General features: G+C 36.7%; 2 protein-coding genes across 6 annotated transcripts in view; both read left to right on the top strand.

Annotated features, from left to right (window-relative positions):
- The window catches only part of LOC109609146 (rap1 GTPase-activating protein 1), a 147,803-nt gene extending 127,053 nt beyond the window's left edge, over positions 1–20,750 (top strand). For all 5 annotated transcript variants that reach the window (XM_049961846.1, XM_020025776.2, XM_020025768.2 and 2 more), the window contains 5 exons: positions 6,462–6,857; positions 15,956–16,656; positions 18,621–19,056; positions 19,116–19,472; positions 19,529–20,750. In XM_049961846.1, coding sequence (XP_049817803.1) covers positions 6,462–6,857; positions 15,956–16,656; positions 18,621–19,056; positions 19,116–19,472; positions 19,529–19,669 — 2,031 coding nt within the window. In that variant the 3' untranslated portion in view covers positions 19,670–20,750. The remainder of the gene's footprint in view (positions 1–6,461; positions 6,858–15,955; positions 16,657–18,620; positions 19,057–19,115; positions 19,473–19,528) is intronic.
- A 960-nt stretch (positions 20,751–21,710) lies between these two features.
- Positions 21,711–25,121, top strand: LOC109608376 (actin-interacting protein 1). Its single transcript, XM_020024806.2, has 9 exons — positions 21,711–21,980; positions 22,201–22,322; positions 22,697–22,787; positions 22,847–23,175; positions 23,229–23,513; positions 23,571–23,761; positions 23,816–24,329; positions 24,487–24,637; positions 24,697–25,121. Exons 1-9 carry the CDS (start codon positions 21,965–21,967, stop codon positions 24,804–24,806), a joined length of 1,809 nt encoding a protein of 602 aa, XP_019880365.1. The 5' UTR covers positions 21,711–21,964; the 3' UTR covers positions 24,807–25,121.
- Positions 25,122–25,545: the final 424 nt, after the last annotated feature.

Here is a 25,545-nt window from a genome sequence, read left to right as displayed (position 1 = left end):
TTTTCATATCTATAGTTGTTCGGGTTTATTGGTCGACGTTTGTTGGAATTATTTCCTAACGTTTTGCTAACACGAGTCGGCTAGCATCTTCAGAGCTCTGATTCTATTCGACAACTTAGACAACTGATGTTCTAGAAATTTCGTTCTGTTCGTTAGCCATTCTTATCTTGGTCACCAACTTAGCTAACCTATCTTACCAGATTGATACAACCTTTATCAAAGATTCTGCTCATTTTCTTGAGACTCGTCAGTTTCGACGTAGTGTCACTTTTCACTAAACTTCCTGTCAATGATTCCTTAAACATGATATTCCCTCCAGATATAATGGATATCGTTTGGTACAACAAATTCTACGAACGGACTGAATGATTAGCAATGGGTAGTCCTCTTAGTCCAGTGATCCCCAATTTCTTTATGGAAAAGTTTGAACAAAAAGCCATTGAGACTTCCAAACACAAACCTTCTCTTTGGTATCATTATGTGGATAATACTTATGGAACCAGTGCTCAAAAACACCAAAATATCAATTGTCTAAGTTGTCATTTAGTTGTGAATTAGCCAAGTTAGGAAATAATTCCAATAAACGTCGACCAATAAACCCGAACAATAATACATACGGATTTTATTAAAATTATTAATTTTTTTTATTGGTTTGGGTGTGCGCACGTTCACTGACCTTTTCCAACAACAAAACGCGTCGAGTTGGCATAAGTCACGGTTTTTAAGACTCGAGTGAAACGCTTTGGGTCGATTGTTTACAACACGTTCATAATTATTGGTTTTGCGGGCAAAAATCCATACGTGCTTTACTTTGCACTTTTCCAACTAATTAACGCCAATGGAAAAACTGTTTGAAAAACTGGAGTGAGATCACTAAGGTTAATGTGCAAAAAGAGTAATTTATTCGGGGGCCTTGGCATGTTTTCAAACCGTACAAGTCAAGGTAAATAATTGTGATTTATTAAATAATCAATAACGGTAGGAAGTAAAAGTTAATTACACTGTAAGGATATGTACTTTATTCTAAACAAAAATGGGTAAAATAAATAAGATGCGACCAATTTAAAAGCGATCTTTTATTTCGGTCGTCGTTTCAAAACGGAACAATAGTCTTGTATCGACACTCTTATCTGAATTTTAAGTGACTACTTGTGTAGCCGATCTTCTAGAAACTGAAGCTTTTATTTCGTTTGTTTTTAGCGGTTTAATTGTCACCGAGACCCAGCAAACGAGTCAAGTTGCGTTTATTTTTTTATTACCGATGTTTATTTACTGCCGGTATTGATTGATGGTTCAAAAAGTTTTTCGATGAAATTTGATGGATGGTACTCATTTTATTTGTTTAATTATTACCACAATAATTATTTTATCAGTTTAAATTGAGTACCTTTGAAACATAAAAGTGGGACAAATAAAATATTTACAAGCACGGAGTGGTTCAGAAATTTTGTATAGTTTGCATTTTGTCCATTCTTTTGTCGTACCAAGTGGCGTAACCTAAATATTTGGTTTTGAACGCGAGGCATTGTGAAACAAGTAAAAACGAGGCGTGGGAGAAAGTTTACACTTCTACTCGGTTAAAATAGTCGACCGTGCTGAATCGATTTATGTCAATGTATCAATTTTCTGTCTCTAAAAATATATGTATATATACTAAAATGTTACCTGACGAAGGTGATTCGTTAAAGTCAAGGCTTTTTCTGAGACTTAATAACAGTTATTTACGTTAGATGAAATCGTCTATAGAAGTTACATAAAATAATTTCTCAAGTGTAAAATGCACAACGCAGGAAATTAGAGCGATTACATAAAAGTTGAATCGCTAACCTTTCGCACGTACATAATTGTGTTTGTGTCCACCTAATTGTCAACTGGTTTGTTATTAACAGTTTTATCACAGCCGCCGAATTAACCAGTTTCCCGTTGCGCTTCAATTTTAAAAACCTCGACTCGTTCCTTGGATCCTCTATAAAAAAATCATCCGAAGGTCGAAATTTCGACCAGTTACTGCAGATGTTGGCGGCACAAAAACGAAAGTCTACTTTGCGAGGTTGTACGTATTTATTTTTCCCGTACACGATTGCGTGGGATTTAATATCTACGGTCGTTTCGAATTCGTCGTAAATAGAACAAAAATTTCGTTATGTGGAAGTACTGTTACCGAAAAACCTCTCCTTGAATTTGTAACTAGTGTTGGGGTCACATTTCGGGCGGACGGACGCGGCATTTTAAATGTTTAACTTGTTGTGAGAACGACGATGATTATTAGGCACCCATGCCAAAAAGTCGGGTCGTGCCATAAGGAAATGAATGAAAGTAAAATTAACGCACTGCCCGAACAATAATATTTCACGGTCCAGACTCGCACATCTGCTCCGCTCTAAATTTAAAGTTTGCTTCGATTTTTGTTTTTGCATCGAATTCTTGTCGGTTTTGTCTGTTTTTAAACCGCATTGCCGTGTCAAATCGGTCGATTGCAAATAAAATCGGTGAAAGTATCGGCATTATCAATATAATTTAATTAGCAATCACGCTGAAAGCTGTGCTTGTGTGAAACTCTCGAAATCGATTATTACTATTAACGTATTTGTAAGTCTAATAACCGTTAGATTGATAGTTCCAACAACGTTGCAATTGTAATAGTTGCAGCAACGTTACTACAATTTGTTTTTGTATCGTAACATAACATATACGAGAATAATGCAAATCACTATTAGCACCAATATGTAAAAAATACGAAAGTGAAATTACATTTAATTAATTCTATATATGTATCTATGAGATAATACGGAAGTTGCACAACAGAATTGGTTTTGGTTCTCAATTAGCTACAACGAAATAAGAAAACTGTCAGGTACTTTATTACACCGAACCCATCGACCGTCGACTACCGGAAACACTAAAAAATAATAAAAATGTCTCCGGTCATATTCTATTGCCGCATCAGCGTTCGAATACTTAACGCATTCCATAATTCATGCGTCTGTTTTATCTGGTGGTCGAGTTCTCCGAACGGATTTTGTCACTTATCTAAACAATACACTTTATCAATTTGTGCGGTTTAACAATAATATATGTGATCGTTGACTCCTCGAAAATTTATAGATAAACACCCCGGGCCATAAAAAAAACAAACAACCCGACCGTAAAAAAAACCGCTTACCTCGGGGATGATGCCAACGCACCCCCGGCATAATACAGTCGCTATTTACATTCAAATTGATGCACGGGCGCGAGATGCCGCCTTAATGGGCCGGAAGCTGTTAAAGTGACGAAAATAAAGACGGCCAATTCCTGAAGTGCCACGGGCCTAAAAAAAATGCAAACACTCCGTCTTTAACACCCGTCCTGAGCAGATGGATGTTTTCTGAGTCGCGACCTGCTTTAAATCCGGTCCCCCATTTTTATTATGTTCGTATTAAAATACACGTACAATTTGATTTTTTTCTTTTCATGTATTTACATTGTACTCCTTAAAATGTATTACAAGGACAAATAAATCAAACATTTATTTATTTTCAACATAAACATTACAACTCATAATTATTACTGAAAATAAATATGTCATTTAAATTTAAATTTTTTAATTTTCGTTTCTCCTTTTTAAATATTGTCTAATTTTAAAATTTATGGGGATTTCCACGTACAGTTGTGGAAAAAAGTATGGAAACTTTGAATAATTTGAATTTTAGCCATAATTGATTTTATTGGGATTTCAATTTCTTAGGCCATAATGGAGTGATATACTAAATTTGCAGTGTAAAGCACTGTGGTGGTAGCCTAAGAGTAAAATGGATCATTTCCAATATATATATATATATATTAGAAGATTCACAGTTGCCATTTGCTGAGAACTAATATGCCACTCTGATGGATTTATCTACAAGAAAATAATCCGAAGCATACCTCTAAGATCGTAGAAATTTATGATCAAAACATCGATATTCAAATAGCCATCACACTCCCCAAATCTCAGTCCCATTGAGCACCAATATCAAAGAACAGTTGGATATCACGCAAACAAAATGGTCTCAAATTTCGAAGAAAATACTACAAAAACTGGTTGGACCCATTCCAAGAAGATCCCAAGTTATGTTGGATAGATATCGATATGCCACAAAATATTAAATTAAATAATTACGTGTATATTTTCACAAAATAAATTTAATTTAATTAAATTTTCAATTTTTAATTGTATATTTTTTCAATGCTCATTTGCCGATTTGAACATTTTAATTATTTTAAATTATTTAATTTAATGAGAAAAATTATAAATTTTAAAAAATAAAATAAAGAAAAGATATTTAAATTATTTCAGATATATTTAACTTATGTGATAGTTCATATTAATTAGTCATTTTGAATACTTATTTTTAATGAAATTAAAGTAATTAAAAAATCATGTACAAAACCTAAAGTGAGTTTCTAAATTATTAAAATTAAGTTTCAAATATGAATATTTTTAATCTTCCAATAATTTTTTTAAAATCAATTATTATAAATATGTTTTCAGATGTAGAAAAATATTTTAAATTGTTTATCTATTTTTGTTTAGACACATTTTTTAATCAATAAATTATTTATTAATTTATATTTTTGATTCTATTTAAAATAATAATTTTAGTTTATAATATAAATTTTTATCTTCATTTTTTAATTATATTTCTTTTTAATGTCTATTTGCTGATTTGAACATTTTATTTATTTTAAATATATTTAATTTATATAATAATTCGTACTTATTAGTGATTTTGAAGTCTTATATTTAATAAAATTAAATTAATTAGCAAATTACGTACAAAAAAGTGAGTTTCCAAATTATTAAAATTAAGTTTAAAGTATAAATATTTTTAATTTCCAATAATTTTTTAAAACTAATTATTATAAATATATTTTTAGAAATTAAAATTTAAATTTTTGATGAATTAAGTTTAAATTTTATTAATTATTCCTTAAATTATTAGTAAAATTTGAATTTAAATAATTTTAGAAGTAGAATGTTGTCTTTAAAGTAAACTTATTTTACATTTGAAACATTTTCACATCTATTAAAAGTTCTTCATGTTGAGTAAAACACTTCAACAACTAGGCAAACTTATTTTAATAATTTAAATAAACATAATTTGTATTGTGTACACATATTGTATGGGAACAAAAATAATTCTAATAATCTTGTAAAAATCCACCGTTGTAATAAAAGTGTATTAAACGTGTCGTTCCGTGTAGTTTAGTCACAAAATTAGAGTGTCATTTAAAACAAGATTATAGTTATTTCGTTGTGGAACTCAGTCAGCTTGTCTTCCATTGTTCTCGACCGTAATTTTTCGTCTAAATTCCAGGCTGCGAGTAATTCGCCGACAAAATTATGTTATTAGTCAGATCTGTTTCTGCAGTCGACAACTCGACAGAAAACTCGACAACTGGACAACTCGACGAACCCGTCCAGTTTTCCCTCTAATCTTTTGTTACTTTTAGAAATTTCAAAACAGATGGAAAATGTGTGTGTGTGTGTGTGTGTGTGTGTGTCGAGGTCACTGGGTCATACTAGAGTATTTTGGTTTTGGTCGATTATCGTTCAGTCGATGCGTCATTAAAAAAGTAAATAAATAATGTTTAATTAAATATTTAATGGGTTGGCACACTTCGAATGTCGACGAGAATGACACAAGAACATGAAAACAATTTGCTAGATACGAATTAACTGAGTGCATCGTTTATTGCCTTTTTCATCGACCGAAACGGAGACGGTTGAATATGGTCGGTTACAGTTAGTTCGGCTGCAGCATCTTGTGGGTCTTTTAAACGGTAGCCGGGCAAAAGTAAGTCAATCGGACAAATATACGTCTCGGGAAACTCGTTCCGCGGCCGGAACACGAACAGGTGTGCCGCGATTCGACGATTCGAATTGTGTAAATAATGCCTGACCCGGATTACACTTGCCGGTGAGCTATCCGGATGATCCGGACCCCGCAATCATCATTACTGCGATCATCAATGTTCGACAGGTGGTTGTGCGACTATTGGGGCGATCACAGATCTAATACGCAGATGGCGATCGACAAATCAATCAATCATTCATCATCAAACCGCATAGTTAATAGTCGAATCGTGAAATTTCACCACGATTTGTATACAATGCATTTTAGCACAAATGATCGGTGGTATCGATTCACGCGTGTAAGTGGGACGGAGGGTTCGCCTAAATTACACACATTCACTGCCAAGGTAAGGCGTATCGATTCCCCCATTAACGTTGCATGTGTCGTAATTCCGTCAGAAAAAAAACCACCCCCGACCTTTACGCCCCCGACGCTAGACTGAAAGGTTACAATCGAAATGCGGCGCTCATCGATTTAAACCCGGCACGCGACTATAAATCCACTAAATCAGTAGGGTTTCTCCATTTATTTCTGCTTCACCGCAAATAGATCGAAGAGTAATTGTGTCTTTTTGGTTTGTAGCCGCCTCAGCTGCGCCCCAACAGCCAGTCGGGCAAGGACCCGATGAAGGAGGACCGGCTGTCGACGAACAACAATATAAAAATATCGCCAGTGACGCCGCCTGCCCAGAACACGCCGCCCGCCTCGCCGCACCAGCCGCCCGAGTCGCGACGCCTCCTTCAGGAGACGCTCTCCAAACCGGGCCCATATCCGATGATATGTGTGCCCCACGATGACGGCCCGGCAGAGGCTAAGGAGAGCTTGGGTGGCGGTAAGGGGAAGCGGTACTGGGTGGACGGCACCAATCACGAGGTCGAGTACGATCATCGCGGCCTCCCTGTGGTGATACATCAATGGAGGGCCAAGATCGAGAGCGATGACACCGCGAAGTGTTACAGGAGATTCTTTGTTGGAAGGGTAAGTAACACTTTTGTTAATCTTAAAGTTTAAGGGAGCTACTAAACTATCGAAGAAGATATTATATTGAAATGTGAATACAAAAGAGAAAAATCAATGGAACAATCAGTGACTCCATTGAATCGCGCTAAAATCGCTTTAAATTGTTGAATGAATGTTGTTCGAATTCCTCGCCACGTCAATAAAACCATTTATTACAGCCAACAATTGCGATATTCTCTCGCGTTTTATGTACCATTGTTAAAAGTAAAACACGCAAAACGGCACAATTACTCCAACAGTCAGATAAGCAGTCTGTTCGCCCCGTTCCAGTTTTCCGTTTTCTAATCGCCGTAATGGTTAATTAAAACTCGTTCTTTTCCCACAATAACAGATTTATTTACTTCTTCCCATGGCACGAATGGGAATTTCAATATTGAAATTGAGTGGCAAAAATCGTGCGGCCTTGACTCTCCACCCCCCGTGAATGATAATCGATGCCCCGCCAAAACATAACTAAATAATTCAAAGTCGAATCGATGCGTAAACGTTTCGAGAGAAGAGTGACAAGAAGAAGGACCGAACTGTCTGAATACGAACGTGGCGGTGACCTCCTTAGACCCGCGTCGTCGTTGTGCTCAGAACAATGGACAATCCAGTCATAATAACAGCTTTGGAATAAGAAATCGGACGTGGGCACGCGGAAAGTCTCGAAAAAATCCCGGTTGCATTCAGAATGCCTGCCCAACCCGATTTGTTCGCGGCATTAGCGTCGCTGCCGACGCCGAGACGATCCCTCGAGACGATTTCAAGACCGAGAATTATGCAATGTCGGACATAATTGATGTGTAATTGAAACCGGGAAGGATCGATCAAGAATCTTACGACACCACTGTGTAATTTCTATGAATTTCTGTGTGAACTTGAAAAAGCAGGTTAACGTACAGCCGGATTTTTAGCAGCCGATATTTGAAGTGTTTTGTAAACATTAAACGAATGTAACGTCGTCTGTTGTGTGGCGCACATTAATCAATCGAGGAGCATATCAAAACGCGTCCCATTTAAGAATTATCGCCGCCATAATATTAAATTAACCCACTTTTACACATCGCATAATTAATTTATTGTTTAATCCCATAAACGCTGCTGCCGCTATGTCGTTTGCAACTGCAAATTAGTTTTTGATTGGGCATTTGTTCGAAACAAACATCTGTCAGTAATAAAATCAGAAATATGAGTATAATTGGATTCGTAAACCGCATTTTGTATTAGATTGTTTCGAGATCGAATTTCCGAATGCACGTAAATCGTGGTGCGGGTCCGATTCCCGTGGTACTGAGACGAATGTTTGTGTCCCATGAAGGCAAGCGCCCTGCACGGTTGGTCGGTCGCCAAGGTCCCGTTCGCGAGGCGAACGATGGAAAAAACGAAAGAAAAATGGTTAAAGCGAGTTCGGCCGTGAACAGGGTGGTCCGCGACAGATTCGGACGACGGAAATTAGCATAAAGAGTGCTTTAACTGTTTTTTTTTTTTCGTTGTTGTTCTTGCGATTCAGCTGTTGCAGTTTTGCTCGTTTCGGTTAGACTGGGGTGTTCGAACGGCAACTTCTCACCTGTTTGCACATCTGAAGGGTCCCCACCTGAAGTCTTGCTTTTAGTTGCGTTGGAACGCTGGAGATGGTTTGACTGCTTGCTAACAATTGTCATAATTTCAGGAAATATTGTTACTTACAAGATATTTCGATGCTGCAAGTTTCAAAAAATACTGAAAATCAGAAAAAATTGTAATGTATGTATGTGTAATCATTTCAAGAGTTAAATCATAAAAAGAAAACGATTTTTAATTTTTTTCAATGTGACTTACCGTTCTAAAAAAAATTTTACGAAGCTCATAATTTCAACGAAAATTGAATGAGGAATTCAAAAAAATAGTTTCATATTTTTATCGTTATCATAAGATGGTTAAAAATTAAAATTAAGAAAATAACCTTGTTTTTTTAAGGTTCTTATTTTTTTCCTAGAAGCTACCATTATGCCCCAAAATATATCCGTTATTTAGATCAATCGATTCACAAAGTGCTGAGAATAACAATTTTTACTGATTTTCAGTATTTTTTGATTTATTCAGACACGGTAACGGATGGAGATTTAAAACTTGCAGCATCGAAGTATCTTATGAGTACCAATATTTCCTGAAATCATGAGCCCGATACCTTTCTGGGGCCGATTCGATATTCTTATCGTTCCATCCCTTTAGAACATAATTATCATTCAACACGTCTCCATAAATTCGAACCACAAATCAATTGTCAACAACACAGGAGTACCGATAAGAATTTCTATAAAGTTAATAGCACTTTTATCATAAATTCGTCACAAAAAATTGGAAATCTATCGCATTATTTTTTTAAATACTAATTATCATTACCTTTTTCTGAAGTGAACAATAGATGAATCATTGTGAAACAGAAAGAAAAGACAAACAACCTTATTCATTCATACTGTCACTTTTGTGTTGTAACGAATATAGAGCAAGTGCCATAACCAATACAGCAACAAAAACATTCAAAATTAAAAAAAATTTATCAAAAATTTCCAAAAATCAAAGATTCTCTATTCCTAAGTCAGAACTTTGTACCGGCCATTTCGTAAATTAATGTTTTTATATTATTGTTAATTTTGATGAATATTTCAAATCATTGTCATGAGTTTCCATAAAATTCTTTAAAATATGTACATGAATCCTTATATTGCGCATATAACACAACGTGTGATTCTCTTAGATTCTTGTGAAAAGTGTAGTTAAAACTGGATATTAAATACTTGATTTTTCAGTATACTATTCCGATAGTGATCTGGGACAATTTGAAGAATTGGTGAATCCTTATTTCAACTATTTTTATTAAAATAGGATTATAAAATCTTGCATATCATGTAGTTCTTACTGTTTTTTTGTGCATTCTTGTAGAAAGAAAAAACTAATAGAATTCAGTTAATGTGGAACAATTTGTACAACATATAACGGACAGAAAATACATTTTATTTGATAATCCATCGTGGACTGCCCTTGTGTGCTACTGCCGGTTGATGAAGATTCCAGGAGAGCAGACTGCCTTGGTGTCGGTGTTGTGACAATTCTGCATGACAATGTTGCATTAAATCCCTCTTCCGGACTCGACCAGCTCGATACGTTGCGTATGTTGTTGGTGTTGTGGTTATATGTGCATAACTGCGGTATTGCCTTGAACCTTTCTCTTCCTCATGTAGTTAGTCTGGCCAACTATGGGATCGATCAGTGTAGGAAAAATATGTAAAAAACCCACTTTCAGCATAGGTGTCGGTGGTTGTTTGTTTAGGTGGTGTGTGAGCTGTCGTTTGTGTTTACGTGTTGTTGATTATGGAGTGTCCCAGAGTATGGGTAGTGATTCGTAATGGATTAATTTGTGTTTGTGATGTGGATCTTTGTTGTTCACGTTCGTCTCAACTAGGTGTTTCGTCAAGTAGTTGTGTTTAACTCTGTTGTGGAAGTATTTGTGCGCTGCCTCTTTGATGAATTGTTCTATTAAGGGCACGTTTGTGTTCTCGTATAGAGCTTCAACTGTGGCCGATTTTTTGCGGTCTTAATAGTTTGTTTTGTATTCGTTGTAACGTTAGCGTATTCGTCTTTGACAGCATCGACCACACTGGGCAGTCGTATGTGATTAGGGGTCAGATTACTGTCTTGTACAGGTGTATCTTCTTTTGGACATTGAGGACACTGCTTCTGTTTTTTAGTGGGCAGATGTTTTTTTTTACGCCGAAGGTCTTTGCCTTAATCCTATTTGTGTGCTCTTTGAAGAAAAGTTGCACTGCATCCTCTGGCGTACCGCAGGGATCTAATTTGGGACTCCTATTATTCCTTTTATTCATCAATGGTGTTTTGAGTTTATTTTTATGTTGTAGTCTAGCCTATGCTGGTGATCTGAAGCTATATTATCAAGTCGACAGTATTGTACAAGCCCTTATTCTACAAAGTGTACAACGTACAAAGATTTGTACAAAATCGAATCTATCCTTGATATTCATCCTTCTTGGCAGCTGTAACTTAATAGCTTTACATGACAATAATTTCTAAGCTGTCCCTCAAGAAATTTTCATCCCATGATCCTACTTGGTACAGTTGATTCTCCGGATTTGTTGATTTCACCCAGATTAAAAATTACAAAAATTATACCTTAAATTAATATTTTTTTTATTCCAACAATTGTTGCTTTCATGCTTTGAAAAACCAATTAATTGTTAACATTATCCGGATTGTTTATTATTTGTTAAAAACAATTTGTTCATACGTCACAATTAAAAAATTTTGAAATAAAGCTTTTAAACTTTATATACATCCAATTGAAATAAGTAAAGTAACATTTTTAAACAACCAGAAATGTCGTTAACCCACTAAAAACAGTCGCAATTAGGATTTGACCTTTGCTCACGACCGGCTCTTTACTACAACCAAAACGTGCATTTTTCCTTCCAAATCGTAAAAAAACCAACGATAATCTTTCTTACAAATCGCAATTCAAGTCGTTCTGTAACAGTTTGGTAACGTTGCTGACTTGATTGTCAGTAGTATCAGAAAAATCACGGATGATTCAAGCCTTATTTTTTTACGTTTCATCGTAAAACACAAACGCCAAGGTTGCAAGTTACCAAGTTTTAATCAGTTACAACACAAACGTAGCGTTGTTATTCGCAGCGCGTGAACATTAAGAACAAGGAAGGACAATTGTGTATCTATTAGTAATGTTTATCATACGGAAACTTTTCCAGGCGTTCCGAACAATAAACGATTAGCATTTTTCTAGTTCCACCGCGACTACCGTTAAAGTAGGCCCATTCTCACGGACCACGATTTAATAATAATCGAATCATCTTCTTCGTTTGGAAATCGTGTGAAAAAGGGTCCGACACGGATTGTTTGAATCGCTTTCGACATTATTTCCTTTAAAGTAAAAAAAAGGCTGTAACGTAAATTTATCTCGATCCCTTATCCCGATCCCGGCAAATTGTGTCGCACTCATTAAAGGTGGAAACAGATTTTCTTTGTTATGATTTGGAGGCCGCAATTACGGCACGCGGGTGCACTTTCCAATAAATCCCCTGCTTTCTTCGATTGCTCCACGCCCAGCTCGTTCCTGTCTGGATATATCACGTCTGGATTGTTTCCCAATAAATCCGGACCGCGTCTGTTGCCGATTTGCATCCCATTTTTCCGGCGCCAGTGCAATTTCGATAACGATGACTTCTTGTTCGGATGCCGCAATCGATAACCGCCACACTAACGCTCTGATTAATAATACCTGGTGGCTTAATTATAATTACCTGAACGGGCCCATCATTCAACACGAATTATCGTCACCGCCCGGAAAAGAATCACATCTCCATTATTTAATCCCACTTGCATTATTTTAAACGGGTGCGACAGGCGCGGTCCACCCACACCCGATACGAAATTATTAATCTCCGTAGGAAACAGATTGAATCCTCCTGCCCCCCTAAATTTAGACGCGAAAGAACGGGAACGAATATTTCACAGTTTCGGTTTATATTTAGGTACGCGCCTGTCAAACGTTACGAATGGCTTGCTGCACCCAGATGCATCAACCGAGATGCGAGTAAAAACTGAAATGTGCGTGTGTGATCTCTTGCCAAACACTCAAATAAAGATAAATTTTAGGCTCGGGATATATTAGAAGCTTGTTAAAGATATTAAATATATTTAAATTTTTGACGGGTTTAATAGGCAATATGGGAATGGGTTCTTCGTCGTTATACATTCATAGAACATAATTTTTTTTTTGATTTGTTAACCTAGTTACGTATTTCTGGACTATTGTCTATTCAATTAATTAACAAAATATTAACATTTTGTGACATACATACTTTTTTAATTCTATATATATTATATAATATATATATATATATATATATATATATATATATATATATATATATTAAAAGGAATATAACATAATAAATATCCTATATAATATTTTAATAGTTTATGGATTAATAATATTTTGTAATAAAAAAAGTTTAAGAATAATTTAAAGCTATTTTTTATCTTTTACTTTCTTTAATAGTACAAGATATCTTTGAAATAAGCTAAATAATTTTTAAGTTTAACTAAATATTTTGCAACACGTAACACATGGGCTGAAAAGTCCGGGGCCTAACAAAGAAACCATGTTTTTTTATAATATTCACTGTTGATGGTATTTCCCTTCTCAAGATAGACGATGAATACACATCACGCACATCCCAAAATACCGAGGCCATAACCTTTCCAGTCGATTGTTGTGCTTTTGGGCGCTTTGGTCCACCAGTTGCTGTCCACTCAGATGATGAGAATTTTGATTCCAGAGTGAAGTGATGGGTCCATGTTTCATCCATTGTCACATAATGACGCAAAAATTCCGGTTTGTTACGTTGAAACATGGCCAAACACTGCTGAGCATCATCAACACGTTCTTGTTTTTGGTAAACAGTGAGCAAACGCCGCACGCACTTTGAATAGAGCTTTCTCATAGTCAAATGCTCATACAATATAAAACCAGCACGTTCTTTTTGTATCTTTACGATGTCAGCTAACTCACGCAACTTCACTTTTCGATCATTCAAAACGATTTTGTGAATTTTTGTTTTCTGGTGTTACTGCCTCATTTGGACGTCCACTGCGTTCCACATCATCGGTGTCTCTACGACTACGTTTGAAGTCAGCAAACCAACGTTTTATTGTTCTTTCTGATGGAGCGAAGTCCCCATAACACTTTTCAAGCCATTGCTTCGCTTGAACGGTATTTTTTCCCATCAAGAAGCAGTGTAAAATTAAAACATGAAATTGTTTTTGATCCATTGTTTTGAAAATAACAAAAATAGCGTCACTCTTAGCACAATAACTCACAAACTAATTAATAGAATATCATTTTAACAGTTGTCTTTTGAAGGTTAGTACTAACTGAACATTGAATGCAATAAAACTAACACTATTTATGTATTAGGCCCGGAACTTTTCAGCCCATGTGTTATATACTAGAGAACTGTAATAATTATCTTAATACGTACAATGATTTCATATATATCATACTTATCAATTATCATTTATATTAAGTTGTCTGATTAAAATCTCCACAAGTTGCATACTAACTTGTCAATAAATCCAAAACAAATAAAACACATAAATAATTAAAAAAATAATTGAATTGAACATTCACAATGTATATACATAATTAATACATGTAACAAATAAAAACAAACTCTCTTTAAACTTTCTAGTTTCATTAATATCTGTATTATTTTATTTTCTTCATTAATTCATTATTATTAATTATTTTTGTTATATTTATGAGAAGTATTATAATTTGTAACAAAGAATATTTAAGAATTATTTATTTCAAATTACTTTTCCTCCTGTAGCTCATTTAAATTTGAAAAATATACAAAATAACGTTTTTTGAATGTGTATAATAATTAATAATTGATTTTTGTCCGTAATTTTCAATCAAATTTTTCCATTTTTGTCTAACAGCAACCAGATGAGATCATTTGACCAATTTGAAAATGGTTTTAAATCGCAATTTTATTCTATAGTAATATGTTTAATGCAGCGTCGATATCCCGCCTAACGGCTGATTAATTTGCATTAATCCCAACATTATCCCCAATTATATCGAACTAATGACACGTTAAATTAACCCCCAACAATAAACAAAAACTTCTCTTTTCAAGTGCGATGCAAGTGATCAAATGTGAAATTTCACATTTCACATTGTGATATTTTTCCAAACCCTTTGGCGCATAATTAGGTAATTTCGTTTTGGTAAAACGTAGAGGCTTGGTCGAAGATCCACCCAGATAGGACCGGAACGAGTGGAGCCCGAGTTAATGTGTGGGAAGCGCCATTCGATTAGTTCTATTCATAGCGTAGTTGTGCACTTGGACTGGGTGCAGGCATTTTTAGAGAGCGCCGCAACTTGGGGCATAAACGTGCACCGGGAAAGTTTCGAGCTAATTTCCTTAATGTTGCTTAATTGATTTTTCTTTAAGCTGCAAGATACGCGTAGTTTGCCCGGACGAGGAAATATTCCCGCGTTCTGTTTTTTTTCTATTAGGCTGGCAATCGGAAAAGGGCAACAAAACTACTACTAGTAGGTATATGGTTGTGTTTTGCGCAATTACCGTACTAGTCGAAATGACTTATTTCTCTGTACAGTTATAATTATATTACAAGGCTATAATTACATCGGCACGGTGAATGATATACAACGGTTAAATTACAACGGGTCGCGGTTGAAACAATCTAATAAAAGCGCGCCACTATTTTTCGTACGGACTTCTAAATCAAAACGAAAGTGAGATAAAACGTTACATAAGCGAGCATATATTATAAAATTATAGCCGTGTGTCGGTCCTATTATTTCAAATGCGGGAGAAAGGCGCGGCATAAATCGTTCCGATTGTCGCGGAACGAAACAAAATGTTGAAATTTATGCGAGTTTATGAAGGAGAAAGAGGTTTTCGAACGCTGTTTCGGGATGACTTCGAACGCAACGGTGTTCCGTAAGAAACGACAAGAAAAAACAACCGTATTTCCACCATTTCCAAATGCCAAACACAGTTTTACAATTCAACAAATCACATTAATCGAAACGAATAAAAGTAATTCGGCTAGATGCTGGAATTATCCACTGGCTGATGCAACAAACTTTAAACTCGTATAAAAATCCATACGATAGGATGGGGTAATTGTTCTCCGCGGCTAATTAATTCATATCGTAATTAGGAATTGTTTCAGTGGATGAGAACTTTCCCATTCTCAGGGGCCACAATGGACTGATACAGTTGGATGGATATTTTTTTTTTCTCTAAATAAAACAAAGTGTAAACGGATGTTGTTTGGTTTTCTTATTACGACCAACGTCTCTATTCGTTTCTTGTTTTTTTCTTTTGGCGCGATTTGGTCATTAGGCAGCAAAACGGTGTTTATACAGATATTTCACACAGATTGGACGTATGACTCTAATCGTGAATATATGATAAATGTTTACATCAATGAAATGTATAATTTTAACATTTTTGTCGCAGGAACATTCGTCCCTTATTGGCAACGACGAAAACCTGGGTCCGGTTTTGATTTCCATCAAGTCAGAGAACGTGGCCAACCAGGAACACTTCCGGATCTTGCTGCGACTAAAGACCGGCACTATGCACGACATCGTGCCCGCCTCTTGCCTCGGCTCCAACCCGTCGCCCGCCAAAATGGCAAAGATCTTCAACGAACAACTGAACATAGATAACTTCGTACCTGTACTGCATCCGAAGGCCTCACAACTGATCACCACGTACGACGAGCACGTGCTCGTCACCAACTTCAAGTTCGGCGTGTTGTATCAGAAGTACGGTCAGATTACTGAAGAGGATTTGTTTTGTAATACCGAAACGACACCGGCTTTCGACAAGTTCCTGTCATTGCTCGGTCAGAGGATTCAGCTGAAGGATCACAAGGGCTATAGAGGTGGACTGGACATCCAGAACGGCCACACTGGCGATCAAGCCGTTTACGAGATATTCAAGGATAGAGAGATCATGTTCCACGTTTCCACGTTGCTACCGTACACGGATAACGATCCGCAACAGTTGCAGAGGAAGAGGCACATCGGCAACGACATCGTAGCCATCGTGTTTCAGGAGGAGAACACTCCATTCTCGCCGGATATGATCGCCTCCCATTTCTTGCACGCTTTCATCGTCGTCCAGGTCATCGATCCCAACACCCCCAATACAAGGTAGATAACACACATTCAAAATATTCATACAATTAATTCCGTTACCGCCTTGACTTGTAACTTCCGCCCATAGATTCCGCAACCCTCGTTAAGACTTGAGTCCCTAAGTTGCGGCAATATGGCTGTAGTTTCTTCGTAATACCTTAAAACAAGAACACTTTACGTAACTTCTCGAACAATTCGTATCAACGCGCAGTTCGACTGAACTACTTTCTCGCCCCCCCAAAAACTATCGGGAATTCATAAGCCGTCGAGCATTGCGATGCCTTTGTGAACATTACGTATGTGAGGCTGGATATTCGCCGCGAGTCACGCGATTGAAAAGCCGTTCTCTGCAGATATATTGAAATTTCGCAGACGCTCTTTTTATTTGCCGACTTTCCGGACCGCCGAAGACGCCTCCGCCTTCACCTCCGCCTTCACCTCCGCATCCGCATCCTTTGATGCGCTCCTTTTGACGGCCGGTCAAAAACAAAACGGATGACTTTTCGAATTGAATTTTTCGCATGGGAAACCACCTCGGCGAAAATGTTCAGGGGTTAATAACACGTGAAACCGATCGTCCGATTGAAAGCTCGACGGTTTTACGATGTTGGGTTTGTCACGCGACCCGGCCAGGATAAGTGCATCGCAATAAAAAATAAATAAATAAATAAATAAACAAAACGAACGCGATTGAACGCATTCTCCGCATGCACGACCGATCGATTTCATACTTACGACGATATAGAAAGCCAACGTTTATATGGATCAAACATCCATGCGTCCATCCCGATGCTGTATCGAACAAATAAAACTGTCGGAATCGAAGGCGAACGGAGGAGGCGCCAAACGACGCGGCTTTCCCGGAGTTCTCATGGCAATTTATCCGCACACACGGTCCGCAATACCGCTCCAATACCGCTCCAATACCGCTCGAATACCGCTCCAATACCGCCCCAACACCGCTCCAATACCGCTCCCCCCGTGCCCGGCCTACTCACTCAGATGACTATTGTTTTTAATTCGATGCCCACGATCGAGCCGTTCGTTTTGGATTTTAAAATCGCTGCCCGCATGCAACCGCATTATGCACGGTCGTTGTACTTGCACTCTTGTGCACTGACAACCGGCAAGACATTCTCCTCTTGTATGTGAATCCGGAAAACATTCGCATATTTTGAATTATGAGAACGTTGAAAATGGACTAGCAATCAATAGTCATAGCGTCCACGAAAACAATTAGTTATTTAAATGATATGGCTTCGTTACGTTTGAAAAATGTTAATTAGCCGGTTATAATGTTCGCAGCGAGTAAAACATGTACAAATCGCCTCCCCCTCAAGTGACACCCGCTCGCAATAAATACCCATCAGCGTAGTGTACGTGAAGTCGTTCACCAGTCCCGGCTATCTCCACTCCACCGACCTCCTTTATTTTATTGAGTCAATTTTTCCATCGTATTGTCGTCGCGCGGTCTAAACACAATTTATAGTTATTTTTATCAGAAATGTAACGGCAAGGAATCCGGGAAGCGAGCGATAAATTACCGTTGCGGGTATTTTTCCAGTTTTCGAGTATGTTGTTTTTGTGGGCCTTTATTTGCCAGTAATAAATCGCCTTCGCCCTCAACTAAAACGTTCCATTTCGATGTACCTGTACAAACACACAAGTGTCACGGAAACTGAACAATACACGCTTGCACATGTATTGGACAACAAGAAAAAATTGTTGTACGAAACACACCATGAACGTTGACGCATTTAAAACCTGTTTTATTGCTGCTGTTTGCGCGGTTTGATTGTACGCGATAATTGAGTATGGACCATGCACTATGTAATGGGAAGGTGTGGAATTTCGAACGAAGCCCGTTCTGTGTAAAAGGATTATCGGAAAAGATAATGCAACTCACTACTTACTCCATATTTTTCTTTTATTCACATTGATAAAATTACAAAAACAATTACAATGACCATCATTTACAGATACAAAGTGAGCGTGACGGCCAGAGCTGATGTTCCGTTCTTCGGACCAACCCTCCCGAATCCAGCCATCTTCAACCACGGCCCCGAATTCCAAGAGTTCCTGCTCACGAAACTGATCAACGCCGAAAACGCATGCTACAAGGCAGAGAAATTCGCCAAACTGGAACTGCGCACCAGAACTAGCCTCCTCCAAACTCTCACCGACGATCTGAAAGAGAAGACCAGCGAATTTCTGGGCGGAAGTGCGACAATCGTGCCCGGTACTCCCAAGAGCGACTCCGGCCCCGGATCCAGATTCATTGATACGGTCAAGAAGGCCTGGATATCCAGGGTCAAGCCCAGTCCCAGCGTCGAGAATAATTTGGGAGCGAACGCCGGCCACGACAGGTTAACCAAGAAACCCAGTCAGCCTACCATCTGCGAATCCACACCATCCGTAAGTATATTTGTGGTCACGCGAAGTGTGATAGATGTTTAATCGACGTTTTATTGCAGAGCGGTCGTTCGATGTCGAAGATCTCAATTGCGTCAAACGGCAAGAAGAGCGGTAGCAACAACTCTTCGACTGCCTCATCACCGGATTTGACACAGAGAGGAATTGTACGACCAGCGTTATCGGAAGTCAGTGATGATTCTTCGTTGACCAGCGAAGATTTGGAACATCTGGCCGGTGGCTACATTGACAGTGACACCGGTTTAGAGAGTATGTCTAGCGCTGAGACGACAGCGAAGGCGTGCAGCGTTTGCCAGGACCGACCTGGCAGCACCACCGAATCTGGCACGAATGAGGCTTTGGTTCAAGAAGTATCAAAGTTGAAATGTGACAAGTTGGAACTCCTCAGACAGAATGTGGTATGTAATTACGATCACAAATTAGAACCAAGTCACATCCAACGTTTGTTTTTCAGAATTGTCAGAGGGACTTGAAACGACTGAGGGAGAAAGAGCTGATATTACAGGGCGAGCTGGCGAACATGACGAAGGAAGTGAACCGATTGAGAGACGTGCTGAAAGATTACAGCCCCAACGGTGACCGATCTCCGATGTAAACGGTCCTGCTTCCGTTTATTTTTGTATTATTACTATAAGTTCTGCGTTTCGCTTTCGTCCTAGTTTCTTCCCCCTCCACTCTCGGTTTTGCTTTAATTTTCGTTTCGTTTTGGGTTTTTGATTCGTCGGAATGACCGTTTCGTTTTTTGTTTATTATGGTAATTATTGTTTTAATATTTAAAATGAATAATTACTGCTATACTATATACAATAATAATAATGATAGGAAATATGTACGTAAATTATGTCAATTAGATAAAATTTGCCGCACATGTAAGAGGTATTTAGGACTTCTCACATCACATCCTTGCATTTTTCCTACCCTGTCTCAACTCCTTTTTCTGTTCTTTTTTTGTTTGTGATATAATTTTAAAAACATTTTATCTTCATCTTTTTCTATATAAATTTTATATATTTAGTTTTTTAATATTTATTAGAGTTACACAGTTAATGAGAGAAACTGTGTAAACAAAACAAAGTTTACCAACTTATTATACCAAAGTCAACATTCCCCAAATATATGTTTTCAGAAAAAATAATTATTTACTAAGTGTATATAACAAAGTATTTATTAGTTATTAAGTTTTTTGTAATTAGAGAACTCTATTTCTACTTTGTTCATATGTTTTATTTGATAAGTTAACCTTGCAATATTATCTATTACTAAATAGCTTAGTATTTGAAAGTATATTTAAGTTTGTATATACATTTTGAAGAAATCTAATTTTTTTTTTCAAAAAATTAACTTAATGGCCTTTCTAGATAATTGTAAATTAGGAAATCTCAAGGTGATAATATGAACTAAAATGAAAGTATACAAAAAATGCTGGATCAAATTTGAAAAATTTGAAGGTTCATGATTTTATGTAAAGATATATATGTGTAACTGTGTATAAAAATTAATAAAGTAACCTATATTCTTTACTCTGGAAAAAAGCTTTTTTTAAGTTAAGTACCTAATGTTTAATAAATGTTTGTTTTTGTACAAGTTATCATAACTATCATTATGTACCTTGATTTGTTTGTGTTGGACCATATTTTTGCTGCAACAGAACTAATAAACTATCTGTATTAAATAAACCGTTTACTCTTCTAAACCTGAAAATATTAAGCTCAAAAAGTCATATCTGTAGTAACATTGTAGTAACGTATATAAATAAATACGCCAAAGGGTAAGTACATAAAACACAGAGGTCAATTTATACAATAGTGTTAGAAAAACTTTAATAAAATTTTAGATAAATTGTTTATGCAACATAAATGAAAACAAAAAGATAAATAAATAAGTTTAAGTAAGAAACCAATAAAGTGATTACATTGGTGAAAATATGTTTTTAGCTTTTAAATATTAATTTCTAAAAAGTTAATTATAGACTATTGCTAAGAAAAGTAGCAGTCTCAATAGCACAATAGTTGAAGTTGTATCTATCAACTGGAGTATTGGAAATGGTAATAAACCAACTAAATGACATTATTTAATATTTTTTAAATATTTGTTTTTTGTTGATACTACTTTTTTTTAATTTATTGTTAGTAAATAGTAAGAACAGTCAACCTATGAATATGTCACTGAGTCAGTTGTTGGGATACCACACTGACTTTTGGCTAGTAATTCATAACTTTCAAATAATAAAATATTAGATAGATACTTACAACCAAATAAAGGCTTTAAAAATTTGATTTTACGCATTTTTATTTGTTCATGTTGGAAAAAAAATTTACATAATTGAACTGCACCTCTAATAATCATAAAATCATAAACGTTTTTTCTCATATAATTGAGTATACGAAATTACAAAACCTAAAGCAAAAGTTTACGTATTTATTTATGACTTTTCACTGTTCGTTTTATATTTAAAAGCAATATAATGCGATGCGCATTGGTGGCACCACCTGTAATTTAACTGAATTTGACAAAAAACGTTATACGGATATCGTACACCGTAATCGTCACAGATGGTGCTGTAAAAGGCAAAGTTGAATGTAGATTTCTAGAAATATTATACGATGTTCTCCGATTTGACAGGTGTTGGAAACCAACTTCAGAACGTTCATCCCAGAAAGAGAAAAAACCTCTATTTCCATATATGGCAAACATAACCGCTACGACTAGTGATTAATGAAATTGTCGAGATTTATGCGCCCGACTGTGCCAAATCCAGCGAAAAAACAATCTACCACAAACGAGAATTCGATCGCGAGTTCAACCATTGGACGATTAACGTGTTGAGTGTTTGTAGGCGTAGCGGTTAGTCTTCTATTTTCGTCCCGGCCGGAATATTTCCACTTCGAAAATGTCCTACGCTTCGAGTAAGTGAAAATTTATACTTGTTATGCATTTTTTTTAACTTAAATAATATTTTAGGCATTTTACTTGCAGAGAATTGCTTTGGTTTATGATTGGTTTGTCATTTAGAAGTACCAAACCTCAGCAATTTCCTGTCTATTGTTATTCTAAAATCCGCTTAAATTAGTTCCGAACACACACACACTTTTACTATATTTAACACGTAATATTTATTTTTTTCAGAAAGCATTTATGCAACCCTTCCCAAAACTCAAAGAGGCCAACCTTTGGTCTTGGGTGGAGATCCTAAAGGAAAAAATTTTCTTTACACAAATGGAAATTCTGTGATCATCAGAAATATTGAGGTGGGTAAATATTGTAAACAAATTACTCATAAACTTATCAGTTTATATAGAATTTATCTTGAGATTTGTTTATTTTTTGTTACTGTCATATTTAGTATAGACAGTACTAACTAGTACATAACTTTGTGATAATATTTATCACAAAACATTTTTAGATAAGGATGTTAAAATGTTTAATTAAATATTGATTATATCTATAACAGTAAATGTAATATTGGAAACCGCGTAACATGATGAAAACACGAAAGTTTAAAAATAATTTCTGGCAAAATTTCAACTCCACCTGTTTGAATGAATTATATATTGTTGCACAAGTCACTTCATTATAATAAACAGTTAATAATTTACCACATTTTCACATCGATTTTTTTTAGAACCCCGCAATTTCGGACATCTACACGGAACATTCATGTCAGGTGAACGTAGCCAAATATTCACCGAGCGGTTTCTATATCGCCTCTGGAGGTACATGTATAATCCGCCCCACCTCCAAACCTAATTTAAATCCTTCCAATTAATTGCAGATCAATCGGGAAAGGTGCGCATCTGGGACACCGTCAACAAGGAGCACATCCTGAAAAATGAGTTCCATCCTATCGGAGGCCCCATCAAGGACATCGCTTGGTCTCCAGACAATCAACGGATGGTGGTTGTCGGTGAGGGACGCGAACGTTTTGGACATGTGTTTATGTCCGAGACCGGCACATCGGTTGGCGAGATTTCCGGTCAATCTAAACCGATTAATTCGTGCGACTTTCGTCCATCCAGGCCGTTCAGGGTGATCACCGGTTCGGAAGACAATACCATCGCCGTGTTTGAAGGACCACCGTTCAAATTCAAGATGACCAAACAAGTACGTTTGTCCAAAGATTCTGGGTTAAAATTGAACATTTGAAATCGTTTCAGGAGCACACTAGGTTTGTGCAAGCCGTCCGTTATTCGCCGAGCGGCAACCTTTTCGCCTCGGCTGGTTTCGATGGAAAGGTTCACCTTTACGACGGTACTAGCTCAGATTTGGTAGGAGAAGTTGGATCTCCCGCTCACGCTGGTGGTGTCTATGGGGTGGCGTGGTCTCCAGACGGTAAACAGTTGCTCACGGCCAGTGGAGACAAGACTGCTAAACTTTGGGATGTTGAAACGCGTCAAGTGGTCACTGAGTTCAAAATGGGTAACACTGTTGAGGATCAACAAGTGTGTATTAGTTACATTTATAATGGTGTATGAAAATGACACATAATTTTGTTGTAGGTCTCTTGTTTATGGCAAAATCAGTATCTTTTAACCGTGTCTCTAAGCGGATTTATAAATTATTTGGATGTTAACAACCCGGAAAAACCTTTAAGGATTATTAAAGGACACAACAGGCCAATCACCGTTCTTACCTTATCCGACGATCGTTCTTCCATATTTACAGGGTCCCATGACGGTTTCGTCACCAGGTAAATTCGCTTAATCACTGGTTTATATTATATGGTTACATTATTTTATTTAAGATGGAACACTGAAAACGGAGAAAACGAACGCATCGAAGGTGCAGGACACGGAAATCAAATCAACGGTATGCGGGCTCACGAGGGCACGGTTTATACCTGTGGCATTGACGACAGTCTCAAGCAGATCGATATCGAGGGCAATGTCTATAAACCCCAGGATTTGAAATTGGGTTCCCAACCACGCGGCATGGACATCCACCGCGCCGACCGTACGGTCGTCACAGCCAGCGTGAACGAGATTACTGTTTCGAGAGATTGCCAGAAGAAGAGCGTCGTGAAGGCGTCCTACGAGCCGTCGAGCGTTAGCATTTCGGGACAGGGACACGTGGCTGTTGGCGGTGCTGGCGACAATAAGGTTCATTTGTTTGAATTGAAAGGGGATGAGTTGAGTCCTCTGCAAGAACTGGAGCACCTGGGTCCAGTCACGGATGTGGCCTACTCGCCCGATGACAAGTATCTGGTGGCGTGCGATGCCAACAGGAAAGTTGTACTCTATGAAACTACCGAGTACAAGGTGAGTAATTAAAATAAAATTTGGCTTTATTCGATCTACTGTGGCTTTCTCTACATGCGTTCATATTGGATTTTTAGCCTGTAAGTATGAAGAAGAAACTTTACTTTTAAACAAATGTTATATTTTATAAACAAATTTTGCTTTTATGTATCCACAGAAAGCTAATAATCAAGAATGGGGCTTCCACAACGCACGTGTAAATTGTGTCGCCTGGTCTCCTGATTCTCAACTAGTGGCAAGTGGAAGTTTGGACACAAGTATTATTGTTTGGTCTGTGGATAAACCTGCCAAACATATTATTATCAAAAGTATATGCAAATATTTCAATTATTTTAATAAATGTTCTAAATTAATATATTTTTTTCAGACGCTCATCCACAAAGTCAAATTACTAGACTCTCCTGGGTGGATAACACGACTTTGGTGTCTGTTGGTCAAGATTGTAACACCAAACTTTGGACAATCACACCTTTTTAAAATAAAAAAAATTCGGAGCCATTTACAGGTTTTAAGTTACTATTTGTTTTTGCATCCCAGTTATTTATTTTAAAATGCATTTAATATACCCAATTTTTAACGCTTATTTATTTTGTACCGTGCAATTTTATTGAAAAGTCTTAGTCAAATTATTTATTCCATGTCAGTTTTTGCATTTTTTTGTGTTTTTGATAATAGTGTGAACTCAATTACTTCAGGAGTGTTATGGAATTATTAAGGCCAATATGATTTGTATAACAATATAGTATTATTTTAACTACATACTATTTATAAATAAACTTGATTCTATAACAACTTGTTTAATTTAATAACCCAATCTATTATTTTTTATTCGTTATTGCTAAAAAATCGGAGGCACCTACAACATTATTACTTATTTTAAGGTAGGTGTAAACGAAAAAAAAATTTGTTTTTGGAAGACAATGCACCGGCACACAAGAGCGTCGATTTAAGGATCCAATTGCTTCCCCATCCACCTTATTCGTCAGATTTGGCTCCATTGGACCTTTATCCCTTCCCAAACCTCAAAAGCTTATCAATAAAAAAATCAGCTCGCGGAGGAGTATTTTGCAGACCTCCCGGAAAATTATTTTTTTAATTTTCGGATAGGATCAAAAAAGACGCCCTAGAAAGCAAACTATATTGAATAATAAAATCAAATTCTATTAAAAAAATGATTTAATCAATGCAATCCTACGAAATTTTCAACCCAACGGTT

The sequence above is a fragment of the Aethina tumida genome, chromosome 1 (genome assembly GCF_024364675.1).
Source record: "Aethina tumida isolate Nest 87 chromosome 1, icAetTumi1.1, whole genome shotgun sequence".
Classification (NCBI taxonomy): Eukaryota; Metazoa; Arthropoda; class Insecta; order Coleoptera; family Nitidulidae; genus Aethina; species Aethina tumida.
The sequence above is the reverse complement of the archived record's forward strand: the minus strand, read 5'-3'. Positions and strand labels throughout refer to the sequence as shown.